This window comes from Amborella trichopoda, chromosome 12 (genome assembly GCF_054954075.1).
Source record: "Amborella trichopoda isolate Santa Cruz 75 chromosome 12, AtrichopodaSantaCruz75HAP2 v2.0, whole genome shotgun sequence".
In the NCBI taxonomy this organism is placed as follows: domain Eukaryota; kingdom Viridiplantae; phylum Streptophyta; class Magnoliopsida; order Amborellales; family Amborellaceae; genus Amborella; species Amborella trichopoda.
Window position 1 is genome coordinate 39106508 of NC_142347.1, and position 16582 is coordinate 39123089.

The 16582-nt window shown below is 34.2% G+C and overlaps 1 protein-coding gene across 1 annotated transcript; it reads right to left on the bottom strand.

Moving 5' to 3' along the window:
- Window positions 1-8679: 8679 nt before the first annotated feature.
- Window positions 8680-11153, bottom strand: LOC18446907 (RNA-binding protein 1). The gene is made up of 2 exons (XM_006857012.4): window positions 10178-11153; window positions 8680-9825 (listed from the first exon to the last, which is right to left on the bottom strand). The coding sequence occupies exons 1-2, from the start codon at window positions 10397-10399 to the stop codon at window positions 8890-8892; spliced, it is 1158 nt and encodes a 385-aa protein (XP_006857074.1). The 5' UTR covers window positions 10400-11153; the 3' UTR covers window positions 8680-8889.
- Window positions 11154-16582: the final 5429 nt, after the last annotated feature.

Here is a 16582-nt window from a genome sequence, read left to right on the forward strand (position 1 = left end):
GAGGTTCTTTTCTTGCATTTTGGATTGATTGTATGTGAGGAAATGGATGATTTACGTGCTCATATGTTGTTGTAAACTATGTGACTGTGATGTATTTTGGCATTGTCGTCATCATCATCATTAGAGTATTTTTCTAACTATTTAGCATTGGCTACATGAATCCTATTCCGTCATTCTACTCTATAAAGGGTCATTCCCTCAGTGAGAGCATGAATCCCTATATCTCTTTTCACTACTTCTAACCATATCCTTTTAGGCTTACTCTTGCGCTTTTTTAGCTTTCTACTTAAACCAACTCTCACCTCCTAACAGGTATTGTATTGGGTTTGCGTTGTACATGGCTTGCCCAACTAAGTCTACTTTCTCTCATCTTATCACCTATTGGAGCCACCCCTAAGTTCTCCTGAATAAATTCATTTTGAATTCTATCACTTCTTTTCTTGTCACTTATCCATCTCAACTACATTCATCATGTGGGTATGTTTTTCTTTACCGCCCAATATTCGGCAAAGCTAGTTTCACAATCTTCCTACAAAACCTCCCCTTCAGCTTCATTGTATGAGCAAATCACATAAAACTCTTGTTGCACATTTCCACTTCGTCTACCCAACTCTAATTCTATATATGACATCTTCTTTAATCTCTCAATTTTCTTAGATTATCAACCCAAGGTATCGAAAACGAGTGTATTTTGGCATTGTGCTATTGAAACTTTTGTTTAACACCTTGAAACCGTACTCTATACGACTCCATCAATAAGCGTCTATCTCTAGTAACAGTGGTTGTGGATTATGTATTTGACTTGCAGCTCATCTGGTTCTGATCATAACTTTAGCATGATGATACTTTTTTATCTAACTCATTTCTAATATGTACCAATCTCCAAGGCTCTTACTATTGCTAACTTGGATTCATACATATTTCATAGGTACATATAAAGAAGAGAAACATGTTCTAATTAAAAGAGACCAAATGACATTTTTTTGGTTAAGTATAATTAAAAGCTGAAGTGAGTGCTTTCAGGATTGTAATGAAAACCACCCCATTTTTGTGAAAAAATTTAGATGATAGCAATAAGTGTCGTTACTGGAGATAAAGAAGTGTTCCTTGGAGAGGCCTTAGCCTACAACCAAGTCATGAGGCTTCTGGGACCCCACATAGCCCTATATAGACCAATAAATATTGATCTTAGAGAAAGAGGTTAAAGAGAGTGAGAGAGAAGTATGAGGAGGCAAGCTCATAAAATACCAAGGAGCAGGACTATGTGGAGGAAGGCGGTGACTCTAATGATAATGACTTGACACCCCTTCGGAACAGATATCTCACTGGTGGAGATGCTATTAGTAGTGATGATGGAACTCAATGACCAATTTAAGTTCATTAGATTTGTTTGGATGTTTTAACTTTTGTGGATTAGTCTTTTGAGTTTACCCGCATCGGTGGGGCAGATCATTAACCCATAGATCTATATCGAATCATTAAATTGGTGATCCAGAACAGGTATGGATTGGTCCAAATTAGTGATCCATAAAAACTTTTAAAAATAAATAAAATAAATAAAAATTAAATTAAGGGTTTATGGGTGGGGATTTCGAGAGACCTAAGAAAATATTAGATAAGCCGGGGAAGATATTCTAAAAGGGGTGTTTTGAACTAAGTCAGGACCCATACCACCCCTGATCTAGCTTGATACCCCTTGATTCCCATCCAGATTGGCAATCGTGATCAGAAGTTGTTATTTTTTAATAACCCTAGTTTTTTACTTTTGTGAGAATTGACTTTGTTTGCTAGTAATGATGTAAATTATGAGATTGTTAGGTTATGGTCTAGGCTTCCATTATCACCTGACCATTTTAAAAAATCATTAATGATTTAGAAAATTTTCCTTTATAAAAAAAAAATTATGAGATTGTCGAATATGAGCCTATGGTTTTGGCATGTCATGACATATGGTTTTCGTTAATATTTGTTAATCAGTGCAACTCTGTATAACATTTTCATGCTTACAGAGTTTTACGATTTCAATTTTTAGTTTCAGACTCATGTATATATGAGTTTTGAAATAGTTTAACTATACAACACAATAACACATACAAAAAACCTTAAAAATAATTTTTTATTCATATAATTGTTTTATAGTTTAATTAGGTGGGTATGTTATCCAATCCAAACCCCTAAAATCACCCCCGACACCCAAACCTGATTCCCCTCTTGTTTGAGCCACCTAGGTTTCTAGGAACCCTCTAAGGTGGCTTGTGCATTTCCCAACTCTACATACACTTGAGTGGAAAAAGTTTACAAGATTTATGATAAACATTATGTCATGACCCCTCTCTAAAATGCAGTTCTATTGTCAAAAGCATTAAATTAATCATCTCAACTTTGGCAACTGTGGATCTTAAAAATAAAATAAAAAAGCATTTCGAACTTGGAAATTATGTAACTTGCAATATAGTATCTTTCATTTTTAGGTGTTTACCTATCTTTTTTTCAACACCACCATGGTTGCTTCAGATTTCATAAAACGGACGCCCATAGACTTTTAGGCATAGTAAAAGATTTTTACACCAAAACTACATTTTCCAACAGGGTTTCCAATTGCTGCTTTACTTAGCCTCCACACATAACGAATTTGTTTTAGAAACTAGCTATTGGGTAGGCTTGGCTTCTCTAGCTGTTGGCTAGGATTGGCTTCTCAAGATGAAAATTGATCAAGCTCAGCTCACCACGAGCTGGCCAAGCTGGCTTGGCTTGTTAACCCCTAGTCCACTATAGGGGTGGCAACGGGTCTGGTCCGGGTCCGAATGGACTTAGACTCAAAAATATAATGTCAGATCTAAATCCGGACCCAAACCTGACCGAACTCGATTGGACCTGACCCAAAAATTAAAATATCTATGTATTTAAATACATTTTAATATATTTTCATAAATTAAGTAGTGTGGGATTCAAACCTGGACCCAACCCGCCAGGTGCAATTTTCGGACCCATACCCGGACCCTAATCAGGTCTACTCATCGGGTCCCAGGTCCGGTCTGGGTCCATTGCCACCCCTAATCCAATAGTCATATTTCGGCTCCAGTAACATTCAAGAAAATAGAGACACAAGAAATGCCATACTCCATTTACTATTCCCATTTCCTATGAGGACACAAATTAGGCTGCATTGCTGCTTCAGCATAGAGCTGAACATATGCTATAAGAAAGTCAGAAAGAGAGAGATATATTATACTTTTAGTATATATGAGATTAAAGTACAACATAACACACAAATAGAGGGAGCACAGGACATTTGACATAGAACTTTACCACATCAAGGGATAGGGTTTTAGTCATCTTGGACTCTTGGCATAATCAAAATTGAAGTAGAAAACTAGAAAAGGTGCTGGGCCGTGATGGTAACACCTCCAAACCTAGACTCACTGACACCTTAAAAAAAGCTAAACTCCCTAATTTATCTGAATAAAACGGGTAGGGCCATATCTTCCTCATTGAATTACAAAAAAAAAAACGGATGAAGAACACACATTCAAATATCATGTCGAGAGCAACATTCAGCTCAAATAACCTGTGAATGAATTAAATCTTTTCGGAGAGACTCACATTCCACTAGAGAAAACATTCAATTGGCATAAATGCCATGTCCAGTCTCTACTCTCATGCTCTCACTAGTCGTAGTTAATGCTTCGCCCTTTTTGAATTGAATGAGAACAAATTGAAATGTGACACATGTTTCTACTCATGACCATTCGTCTATGAATTTAAATTGGATCAAGTTTGGAACATTTCTATGTCCAACTAGGTAAAGCGAACTCGTACATGGTACTCCTCTTCTAGCCACCCGATCTGATTAGATGACATGGATGACTCAAATACAATATCACGTTTAAATATTTTTTTATTTTTAATTTATCTACACCAAATTTAGGGTGTGCCATCTTGTCCACATAAAGTATAGAAAAATATTTTTGACAAAATTATCGCCGACATCATCATTAAAGCCGTTTCTCAATTATTTGGAGTCAGCTACACGAATATTGGTTGGCCATTATGCTTCATTAAGGTCTATAACCTTAGTGAAGCCATAAGTTTTCAAATCTTTTTTTACTACTTGTAATCATGTCCTTTTAGACTATCCCTTGTCTTTTTTAAGCCTTCCACTAGAACGAATTCGCACCTTCTAACAAGTGTTATATTGGATCTGTCACACATGTAGTCAGCCCACCTAAATCTATTTTTTCTCATCTTATCGTCTATTGGTGTCAAACCTAAATTCTCTCAAATATATTGATCTCGAATTGTATCCATTCTTTTCATGTCACTCATCTATCTCAACATCATCATCTCTGCGATACTTATTATATGGCTATGTTGTTTCTTGACCGTCCAACATTCTGCCCAATAAAGTAAAGATGGTATCACAAAATGTCAAAAGTAATTTAGTAACTTTATTTTATAAAAAATAACTCTTTATATTTGGTCATCAATCCATAGAAAAGATGGATTTGTTGAAGTTGATTGTAGTCGCTCATAGTTCAAACGCAATCATACAATAACATTTTCCGTTTAAATATGCTCACTTAAGGGAAAAAAAAAAAACCAAGGAATCCAAATATGTCCATGAAGAACAACAATTAAAAAATATTGGTAATAGTCATATCAAAATCGAATTTATTATTCTTTACTTTCAAGTCACAAATTTAAATGTGATTATTTATTTTCCATGATTAAATTCAAGCTTTTTGGAAAACATTACTCTTGGGGTCAAAATCCTCACAAAGTCAAGGTAGTCAAAAGATTCTAATTAGTATTCGATGTTTTAGTTTTAAATTTTGAAAAATGCTCAAATTACCAATAAAAGGGCTGAGAGCCTCAAAAAAAAAAAATTGGTATTTTAATAGTTTGATTTACCCTAAACAAGCTGAGGTATTCTTATTATTTAGTGGGGCTCCTAAACAATAAGTATACTTATTATTTCGTGGGGCTTCTTATGCATGTCAAATTACCAAAATGCCCCAAAGGGTATTCATGTCATTTTGTTGGGGCCTCTCACATGGATTAAATCTCTCATGCCTTAACATGTTCACAAATCCAAACAGTCAATAGAGCAGTATGGGCATTTTTAAGAAGGGTGAGGTTTGCATAAGGGTGAGGTTTGCATAAGGCTGAAGCCTAAACTTTTAAACTAAGGCGCTTTCAAATAGTGTCATTTCAGTATCTAAAATCTTTTTAATGACTTAAAAATTTATTTTCATTTCTAATTATAAAATTTGAATATTAAAAAATAGTGTACATCAAACAAACACTTGAAATTCTTGAAAATTAAAAGTCTAGATAATGCATTACTAATGGATTCTTTACAAGACTCAAAAGTCTTCTTCTTCTTTTTTCGTTCATGCATTTCATGGTCGATATGATCCGATTTGAGGGTTTTTCAACAACAAAATAACTTCTTCTAATAGGATTTTGAGGTGCGCATTGTTTTGGGCCTCAACCTTATATAATTTTTTTTTTCCTTTTTCTTGAATAGCGTTCAGCCACACAAGTGTAATGAAAACTAAAAAATATTACCTAATATTGATTGAGGCGTGTTCAGATACACAAGTGTAATGAAAACGAAAAAATATCACCTAATATTGATTGAGGCATTTTGACCTTACAATGATGTGTTGTCAGCCCTTAAATGATATTTTCCCTAAAAATTTCTCTAAAAACATCCCCATTTATACCAGAAAAAGAAAAGCTAACTCCATAGAGAAATAGGAAATTATTTCATCCCCATTTATACCCGAACAAGAAAAGCTAACTCCATAAGTCTAAAAAATCTAACTCCATGAGTTTTAAAAGATCTTTATGACAGCCTGAATTTATTTTATCTCTACTTATAAAATGTAAAGCTTCAAAAATAGTATATATCAAATAGATATATAAACACTTAAAAATCTTAAAAATAGACCGTCAGATAATAATGAATTACAAAATACACTATTTTCAAGACTTAAAATCCATATATTTTTACATCTATGCATCTCAAAGTCGAGGTGATCGAATTTGAGGGTTTTTTGGCTTCGAAACAACTTATTCTAATGAATTTTAAAGATGGGACTTTAATTTGAAGGTTTTGGACTTCAACCTTACATTACTTCAAAGTTGATGTCATACTCTGAGATCTTAGGCAGAGAGAGAGAGAGAGAGAGTTCATGAACCGGGATCGGTAGGATGAATAGGCCATTGGAGAAACTGTCAGGGTCAACGAGTCACTTAAATCGACAATCCAGCCAAGAGAACCAGCCCATAAAATGAATGAGAACAAAACAAAACAAAAAAAAAAAAAAAATGTGGTGCAGTCGGTTTCATAACAAAACCGACCGACCTGCCAATTCTATCAAAATAACGGGCTGGTTCTTAAGCAGACTTTGTCTAGTTCCAAATAGGTTAAGGGAACCGAGATGGGCCTATCCCGGACCTACCAGGCGTGTTCTAAAAACATTGGTGCAAACAAAAGACATGTTCATTAACAAGTATAACCAAAAAGTCAATTTTTGCAATAACTAAAAATAGATGGACTGTGCACGACAGGAATAGAATTTGTAGTCGCTGCTCATTACGGAAATCCAGGCCTTTGTCCAATCATAGCCCCTAGATCATGCAAAAAAGTGTGTTTCTCAAGGATGCAATGCTCAAACGCCAATTGACATTCTCTCTCTCCAGCTACCATATAAAGTTTAACATGTCTGATTTTGTCTTTGAAATATGGAGGAAAACAAACTCATTTGATCAGTGGACTGCACATATGCAGAAGAAAGTAACATCTGAAAAATAAAACCACTTCAAGAATCTGTCTTAGGGTCTTCGCTGTTCATACATGCACAACCTTAATACGCATTTCGTCATCATACATTGAGGACTATAAATGATGCATCTAAAGACAGCAAAAGATCAACCACACACGCCCTAAGTTGCAGCTATTACCCCATAGCTTACTATCCCAAAATTAATCCATTATCTTTCATGGAGTTTCCCCTACATACACTAAAGGACATAGCATAAGATGAGGAATAACAATTTTTATGACAAAAAAGACGAGAAATAGAGAAGGAACTTGAGCCATAGAACAATTTTTATAACCAGAAAAAGCACATTACAGACACTAGAACAAAAGATGAGAGAGAGAGAGAGAGAGAGACCAAGCACATGCTATATAGCTAACAAAGATGAATAAACAACTTGTTTCATGGTATAAACACACTGAGGCACCATGTTCAAGTAATCAAGGATTAAAAGGGATTTCAAAAGAGTCATTCATAGAAAGGCAATGCAGGTGTTTATGAGTATTTTTTGCAGTGTAATGTTCCAGAGCTCTCTTACATCCTATTGGCAACGCAATGCGGGTGTTCAAACTTCAAAGCATTCGATTCTGATAAGTAATAACATTGGATAACTGGAGTTTTGGAACACGACATAGGTATCAATCAAAAAGAAAAAACAAATCTCTGGAATAAGAAAAATAATTGAAATCACATCAAAAAGAAAGATAATCCATTCCAAATACCTAAAGCATGCTTAACACCAGGAAACAAAAGTCAGATAAGCCACCAGTAAAGCTAAAAGCAAGCACTCAAACATGGTTTTGAAGTTCAGGAATTCGGAATGGTAAGGACTAAAAATAGAAATAAAAAAAAATCAATATACTTGAAGTGCAGGAGCAGTAACAGAATGAATCAACAAATTTCACCAAAATCTATATTCTTGCATTGGAATCTCAATAGTTTTTTGTGGTATTTGTATGGAGATTAAATATTCAAATTTAATCCTATTTTGGGAAAAGAATGAATAAACCCTATTTATTCTCCAGCACAACTAACATACTCAAACTTTTCAAGTTGAACATTAAGGGATGAAGGCTAAAGTCCCACAAGGACATTAGATTTTTAGCTTAGTGTACAAGTGAATATTTTATCTGTAAGATTTGATTTTTGCATTTTTTTTTTTAGAGGAAGTATATCACTATCCATATGATCACAGAGAGATATTGGTCATAAGGGTCATTGCTGCCAAATCAATGATGTATGGTGATGGTGATGGTGATGGAGAGACAGCAGGACCTATCACTTGGGTCATGTCATGTTTTGGTGGGTCTCACTTCTCTCTCCATCACTGTCCATCCTTTGATTAGATGGCAATGATACTAATGACCATGCTCTCACAATCGTCAAAGGGATCATAACATGCTTTCCTATTTTGCACAACACACTAATAAAAAAAAACATGCACATTTAGATATACAATTGTGTGCGCACATGAATGGAAATATACATGTTTGTATGTAGGAACATGCACATATGCATGCATGTATATGGATGTATGTGCATGTTGGTCTGATAAGAACATACATGCTGGTGAACACATAGACATACATAACATACAATACAGCTATACAATATGCAGACCTAATATATGTTGGTAAATGTTATCTTCTGCAAAAGAAACCTGGCACGCACAAATTGCCTGCGAATTTGTTAATCAGAATCAAACCTAGTCTACCGATTGAAGCTATACCATCATAATAATTCAAAATTTTGTCCACAAACATTGACCTAACAAAGAATGCAAGCCGCTATTCCATCATAATAATTAAAACAGAATCGAAGAACATGATTCTACGTCCACAAATAGTGATTGAACAAATAATGCAACCCATAATTAGATGAGAAACGCATGCACATAAGCGGAAATTCTCCTTTACATTGTAATAATCCAAATAAATAGAAACAAACATAACCAACTAAAATGAAGGGAAAAAAAGAAAAAAGAAAAAAAAAGGAAAAGAAAAGAAGAGAGAGATAAGAGTCAGATTTAGAAATTTTAGACCCTTCATCACAGAATCGATCAAGCAACACGATCTGCATAGGGCCTAAAACGCTGCTCCTGTCCCCTCTGGTTTTGCCTCGCTGCCCCACCATAACCATTCGAATTCTCCTCAAATTTCCCACCATCAACCCTAGGGCTAGCACCTTGATTATGATTACCATTTCCATGAGCCATCATCCCACCATAACCACCCATGCCGACATAACCACCCGCTTTAACATACCCATGATGCCCACCATAGCCCCCCATGGCATCACCCCCATAACCATAAACAGCATTAGTAAAGGGAGCAGGGCATTGCCTTGGCCCCACAATAGTAGCACCATTCCATGGACTTCTAGGGGGTCCAACAGGGGGGCCATTAGCAAACCCAGGCCCATAAGGGGCTTGAGGAATACCACCGTAACCTCCTATAGCATAATATGCAGGGTAACCACCCCTAGTGTTAAGGTATGTAGACACATGACCATAACCAGGGTAAACTCCATATCTAGGGGTATAAGATGGGTAAACCCCAATTGGGGCATTGTTATTAAAGCTACTATACATCGGGCTCCTACTTTGACCTCTGTTCTGGCTTTGGCTTCCGTCTTTCGGAACTGCTCTCTTAACCTCGACTCGTTTATTGTTTAAGTGATGAAAACTCTCTTGCATAACATTTTCAACTGCGTCTTCGGAATCGAATGTTATGAAACCGAATCCTCGAGGCCTATGAGTCGCTGAATCATACATGACAACTACATCTGTGATCCTACCAAATTTCTCAAAGTAACTCCTGAATTCGTTCTCTGTTAAATTAGCAGATAAACCCCCTACAAAAATCTTCTTGGTCCTAAACTGAGATGTACTATTAGTGGTGCCATTGTTGTTGCTGTTGGTGCCACTGTTGTTATTGTTCTTATTCAAAGCAGAGTTTTGCTGCTCACCCCTCGGAACTGCCTTTTTCACCTCCACCTAAATTCACACAAAATCAAACAAAAAAGAAACAAGATTTAAAAAAACAAAAATATAAAAACCCAAAAAAGATAGCCCTAAATTCCTTTTGATACTTAAAGATACCTCAAATATTAAAAGACTAAATAATAGTACTAGTATTAAAAGAGCCAACAAATTAAAACATAAAAAATTATTTCCAAAAACAGTAAAAGAGGGTTTGAGGGTTAGAAAGAAGGAGAAAGGAAAGCAACAGTAAAAGAAAGTGGAATACCAAACCCAAAAGAGAGAGAGAGAGAGAGGAGAGAGAGAGAGAGAGAGAGAGGAGAGAGAGAGAGAGAGAGAGAGAGAGAGAGAGAGAATCCTTGCTTACTGTTCTCCCTGCAATAACATGCTTTTCTTGGAGGGCTTTGTCTGCAACATTGGAATCTGAAAACACAACGAACCCAAACCCTCTTGCACTACCTGTGTTCCTATCTCGCATTATAACCGCATCAAGAACTTCACCATATTGCTTGAAGTGATCTTTAAGTATTTCTTCATTTGTTTCCCATGAGATGCCCCCAACAAATAGCTTTCCCTGGTCTGAATCCATGGCCACCAAAGATGACCTAATTCAAGGAAAAGCAAAGCCCCTCAAACCCAAGATGAAGACCCAAAAAGCTCCCTTATGAAAAACCGGAGACGAAACAGGCTCAAGAGAAAACCACCCAAATTAGCAGAAACCCACACAAACACCACCCCAAAAACCAGAAGCAAAACCTCAAACCAGTACACAGGGAGTCGAACAAGAATCCTAGAGAGAAACTCCTTAAAACCAGTAGACAGGGAGACGAAGAAGAATGATAGAGAGAAACTCCTTAAAAGAAATCCCTTGAAACCCTTGCAACGAGAGTAAAGTGAAACCCTAGAGAAACCAGACAGAGTGAATCTAGTGAGATGAACCTAAGAAAATTAGAGAGACACAGAGATTAACGAACCCTAAAACCAAACCCCAACCCCTGAAGGGCGGCGAAAGAGAAGAGAGGAGTTGAGAAGTAGTCGACTGGGGTTTTAGCGTTGGAATTTAAGACGGTCAGTCCCTTTTCTTAAACTGGACGGCTCATATCTATCTTGGGCCTATAAGGAACGGATGAGATTTATCTTGATCTTGTGGGCGTCTAGATCAAAGTATTTAATTCAATCACCAAGGGTTAAGATATCTTTTGAGGAATTTAAGGTGTTGGATTTGATTGTAATTGGATTTTTTATTTTTTATTTTTTAAAAAAAGTGCAAAGTCTTCCCTCTCTTATCAACTTGTTCTTTCTCTCTCTATAGATGGCATCTTTTAGGTTAAATTGGATCGAACTTCTTATTTTTCTCTCTCTGTAGATGGCATGTTTTAGGTCAAAGTGAAGTTTCTTGTGATGTTTATCAAAAGTGAAAGTTTCTTAGAATGCACATCAAAAGTGAACTCCACTTTAAAGTTGGAGGATTTTTCTTTAACAACAATTTTTTTCAAATTTTTACCTTAATTTTTAGAAAAATTAATAGAAAACTTATTTTTAATTTGCAATTAAAAAAGGAAAAAGTTTATGTAAAGCGAATGCTCTATACAATCAAATTTAAGCTCACCTCAAAAATTTCACTAGCAGAGGTTGTTTTGATGCCAAAATATCTTGAAAAAAAAAATTGATTTCAAGTTTTGAAAAGTGGTGCCTCTTGTAATGCATTTTTAGACTTCAAGATTTTCAAGTTTTCGTAGATGTACTCGATCTACCCTATTTTTTAAGCTTTAAATTTCATAATTAAATATGAAAAAATATTTTAAGGCCATCACAAAAATTTCAAGTATTCTACCCTATTTTTTAAGCTTTAAATTTTATAGTTAAATATAAAAAAATATTTTAAGGCTATCACAAAGATTTAAAGTATTGAAACCACATTTCTCGACATTATTTGAAGGTGCATTTCTTTTGATTGTTCAGAGCCTCGGCTCTATACAAGTCGCACCCTTAAAAAAATAGCTCTATATATATTATATTTTTGCACTTAAATCCTTTTTTATGGTAAATAAATATTGTATTTTGATTTTATTACTTTTATGTAAATCTGACTGAGCTCAAATATAGGCATACATACTTTACACTATAAAAATAGTTAAAACTGTCATTCATTTTTATAAAAATGTCCCAAATATCCTTACAAATTTCAGAATCTTAGGTTGTTTTTGTATTTTATTTATTTAGAGATATGTTTTGGTACTTTTTACAAAAATAAGATGTTGAGAAGCTTTATCTCCTCAAATTTGAGCTTAATCTAATGTATAAAAACAGAAATTGAAATTAAAATATAATGCACAATCTCAAAAGTTGAACTGATGTATAAAATATGAAGGGTGCAGTTGGCATACGGATGCATCCATAGGTGTGGAGGTAAGGTGCACCTTCAAATTTTATCATGATATGTAATTTTGATGTAAAATGTTTTTAGGATTATCTCAAAATCTATTTTTATATCTAATTATAAAAGTTTAAATTTAAAAAATAGTTAAAATCACGTAGATCTACATATGAAAATTTTGAACATGGACGGTGTAGATACTATGTTGTAAAATGCATTATTTATGAGACTTAAAATCTTTTTATTTTTCATAGTCATACATCTCGATATCGAGGTGATCAATCAGAGGGTTTTTCAACATTAAAACTACCTTTTCTTATGGATTTTTGAGGGGCATTCGTAGTTCTACATTATAAAGTAGCATCCTTATATAAATTTTTTCCAATATAAAATATACATGACCATTTTTAACTTTTGATAATAATATATTTTTTAAAAATTTACGTTCTTGCGTGGCTTCTATCTCTTCGTTTGAGTAAACAAGAACTAAATCTAAGAATTAAATGTTTCAATTATCATACATATCATCAACCATATTTTCTCGACGCATCATTATCTCCATTCGTTTTTTTTTTTTTTTTTTGATGTTTTTAAATCTACGATGCAGTTTTAAGGACTAAAAACCAAAAAAGAAAAAGGAAAAATTTAAAGGTAAGACCCTGATTTGGTGAGTCAGACGCCTCACTAGCAGTTGCGCGTCTCCTAATGCATTAGATGTCCACCTTAGAGATGGGTGTAAAAGGGCAAAAAAGGTGTCACTACTAAATGTCAAAATAGATGATGGCAAAATAAATTCCAAAGACCTTTTTTATTTTTCAAATAAAGAAGGGTGCGGTTTTGTATAGTTCTTAGGCTCTAAACAATCAAACTAGAGCCTACCTTCAAATATTATCGAAAAATGTGGTTTTAATATTAGAAATCTTTGTAATAGCCTTAAAATATATTTTCATCTTTATATATAAAGTTTAAAGCTTCAAAAATAGTGTAGATCGACATATCTATAAAAACTTGAAAATCTTGAAAATTGACGTTAAAAAAATGCATTACAAAATATACTACTTCCAAAAATAAAAATCTATTTTTTTTCTCATGTCCATACATCTTGATGTCGAGATGACCAATTAGAGGATATTTGGGCATCAAAACAACCTCTTCTAGTGAAATTTTTGTGGTAGGCTTCAATTTGATTGTTTAAAGCCTCAGCTCTATATAAACTTTTTCCAAAAAAGAAAAGTTCCATATTCAAGATCATAATCATGATTGAGACTAAGAAATTCTAATATTTTAGATCGAGAAAGGACCGCACATCAATAGGTGAGTCCGCTGACTCGCCAAACACTTTTCTAAAAAGTATTTTATGAATTTCTTTATAGGCAAAATTGAAGGGGTCATCACTTGATGTGACAGTAAAAGGCTCGGGTAACCATCGCAAGAGAGCAGGTTCAAGTCCTGCGAGCGGTCATTTTGTGCATAAGTCAAAAGTTAGGACCGTTTTCCGCCCGTTCTCGTTCGGCTCTTAGAATCACATCTAGCAATGGTTGGAACAGCTCGCAAAATCCAACCAGTTCACCTACTTCATTGCCCCCAACCATTTCTCGTACCTCGATTGAAACAGAATGGTTTCATGTTCCTTCATTGATTAATTAATCCTCTCCATTCGGATCTCCTTCTCCTAATTTTGTCTCGATTAGTTCACAAGATTGAATGGCCAAGTCATTGAAATGCCTCTATTGTTTTGTACTTTAAAAGGTCAAAAGGAGTTTACAGGAGACAAGAAAGCGCTTCACTTGGTAACTAAGCCATACAATGCTGTAAGACATGGTAGTAACAAAGACGACACGCATACAGTAACTAGGACGGAGGGTAGGTTACAGTCTGGTCAGTGCATACAGTACCCTACAACAACAGTAACTAGGACACCTGGTGGCCGTAGGTGGAATGCTTTCGTTACTGAATTTCCAATCATCAAGGTCCTGCCCCGTTTGCTTCTGTCTTTCGCGGTTCGCGGTAGATGGACATGCCATCTCTCCCAATGAGGTCACCCCTAGGTAGGTATTCCTCTGTTTGGTAGGCACCCCACTTTGTCCATAAACCAAAAGTTAAAACCGTTTCCAGCGCACCCCTTTTAGGACCTGCTTAGGCAGAACCAACACCGGATTACGGCTCTTTGCGGAACCAACACCGGATTACGGCTCTTTGTAGACAAAATTGGTTGATTTTATCCTGGTTGGTGTCAACTTAAAATACAAATATTAATAGGATAATACTTAGTGGCATAGCTAGTTATAAGCTATGAGATGAACTTGTGTGAACTATACTTCTAACAAAATTAATCTCCAAAGGAGATATCCTTTCACCACACTCTGATTTAAGCGTCATTTTAAAAATATTATTTGAAGAATAGTCAATCTATATCTAATATCTATTTATTGAGCCACAAAGGGTGGACACACGTCACATGAAATGGAGAAGTTCAATATCATTCTATTTTTTTTTTTATGAAAGGAAACCCATTGAGAGAATTTATGATAGGATAAAGAAAATATATGTACTTTCAGAGATTTTAGGAGAAACGTATATCGTGATTGAATAGATACTATATATATATATATATATATATATATATATATATATATATATATATATATATATATGAAAATAGAACTATATATATTGTAGATGCATATTAAGCCATTTTTATTGAATATATAATTTTTAAATGAAATTATTAAATTATAAGTTACATATGACCAATAAAAAAGATATGTACGAGGGAACGCTAACTAGTGTACAAACAACTAGTAGAAAGATGAGTGAGTTTTTTGTGAGAGTAAGTCTACATCAGGGTCAACATTGAGCATGTACCTCTTTGTCATTAGTTATGTAGTTGAGATGAGGATGGTGAGATGGATGAGTAGAAAGACAAAAAGAGATAGAATTTGAAATGAATACATTCGGAAGAATTGAGGTATGACAATAGGCAATAAGATAAGAGAAAGTAGACTTAGGTAGACTGGCAATATGTGGCGCAGATCCCATACAACACCTATTAGGAGGTATGAGCCAATCCAATAGAATGCTAAAAAAAGGTAAGGAATAGACCCAAAAGGATATGGTTAGATGTAGTAAGAACAAATATGGGGACTTATGGTCGTCTCATTGAGGGTAGAGATGGATCAAGACTCATGTAGCCAACCCCAATTAGTTAGAAAAAGCCTTCGATAATAATGATGACATGACTAACAAAATATATCCCACCCACAAAGTTATTATATATAATAAATATTCATTTAAGTAAATATTAATTGATTACTATTTCAATAATGAATATTTCAAATAATAAATAGTAATAAGATTATATATAAATATAATACTTATATACTAATATTTATAATATCATAATATTAATGTTAATATAATATCATAATATTTCACATACTCACCCTAAATAATTAGGATAAGGCTTGGATGATGACGATGAAGAATATTTCAAACATAAATAAAAACAAATAATAATAATAAATACAAATATTATAAATGCAAAAAAATATTTCTTGTATAAATATTTTAAATATAAATAATAATAAGAACAACAACATCATCAATATTAATAAAATATTATAATAAAACTATTCCATAAACCAATTGTTTTTTCTTTTTCTTTTTGTTTCCTAAAATATGATAAAGGAAAATGAGACTAGATGAGCCATAATTGCACATTATATAAGGAAAAGTATACACTGAAACCATTACCTTCAGTACAAGGTGGTCACAATTAATCTTGACTATTGGATGTGAAATTGGGTGATTGCATTTGTTCCATTGACCAAGTACAAAGTTCAAAAGAAATTTTCTCGAATTTTATGACACACTCAAGGTATCAGATTTCACTTTAGATGGTTATAACTTATAAGTAATGGTAACATCCTTGTACCAAAGGTAAATGGTCTCGTTGTATACAATCCCAATATTTCATTATAATTGTAATAGTTTACTATGAATTATTAAATTCTATAAGGGTATGGTTTGTATAGAGTCGAGGCTCTAAACAATCAAAATGAAGCCCACCTTCAAATAGTGTCAAAAAATGTGGTTTCAATAATGGAAATATTTGTGATAGCCTTAAAATATTTTTTTCATCTTTAATTATAAAATTTAAAGCTTAAAAAACAGTGTAGATCGAGCAGAACTATGAAAAGTTGAAAATCTTGAAAATTGACGGTCAAAAAATGCATTACAATATGCACTATTTCCATAACTTGAAATCCATTTTTTTCTCATGTCCGTGCATCTTGATGTCAAGATGGTCAATTTAAAGATATTTGAGCATCAAAGCAACATCTTCTAGTGAAATTTTTGAAGTGGGCTCTAATTTGATTGTTTAGATTTTGGAGC

Excerpts from the sequence above, each read along its gene's own strand:
- LOC18446907 (XM_006857012.4), bottom strand. The coding sequence starts at position 10,399 with ATGGATTCAGACCAGGGAAAGCTATTTGTTGGGGGCATCTCATGGGAA. Across the intron at positions 9,826-10,177 it reads ATGTTATTGCAGGGAGAACA|GTGGAGGTGAAAAAGGCAGT; the intron begins GTAAGCAAGGAT and ends GTGTGAATTTAG.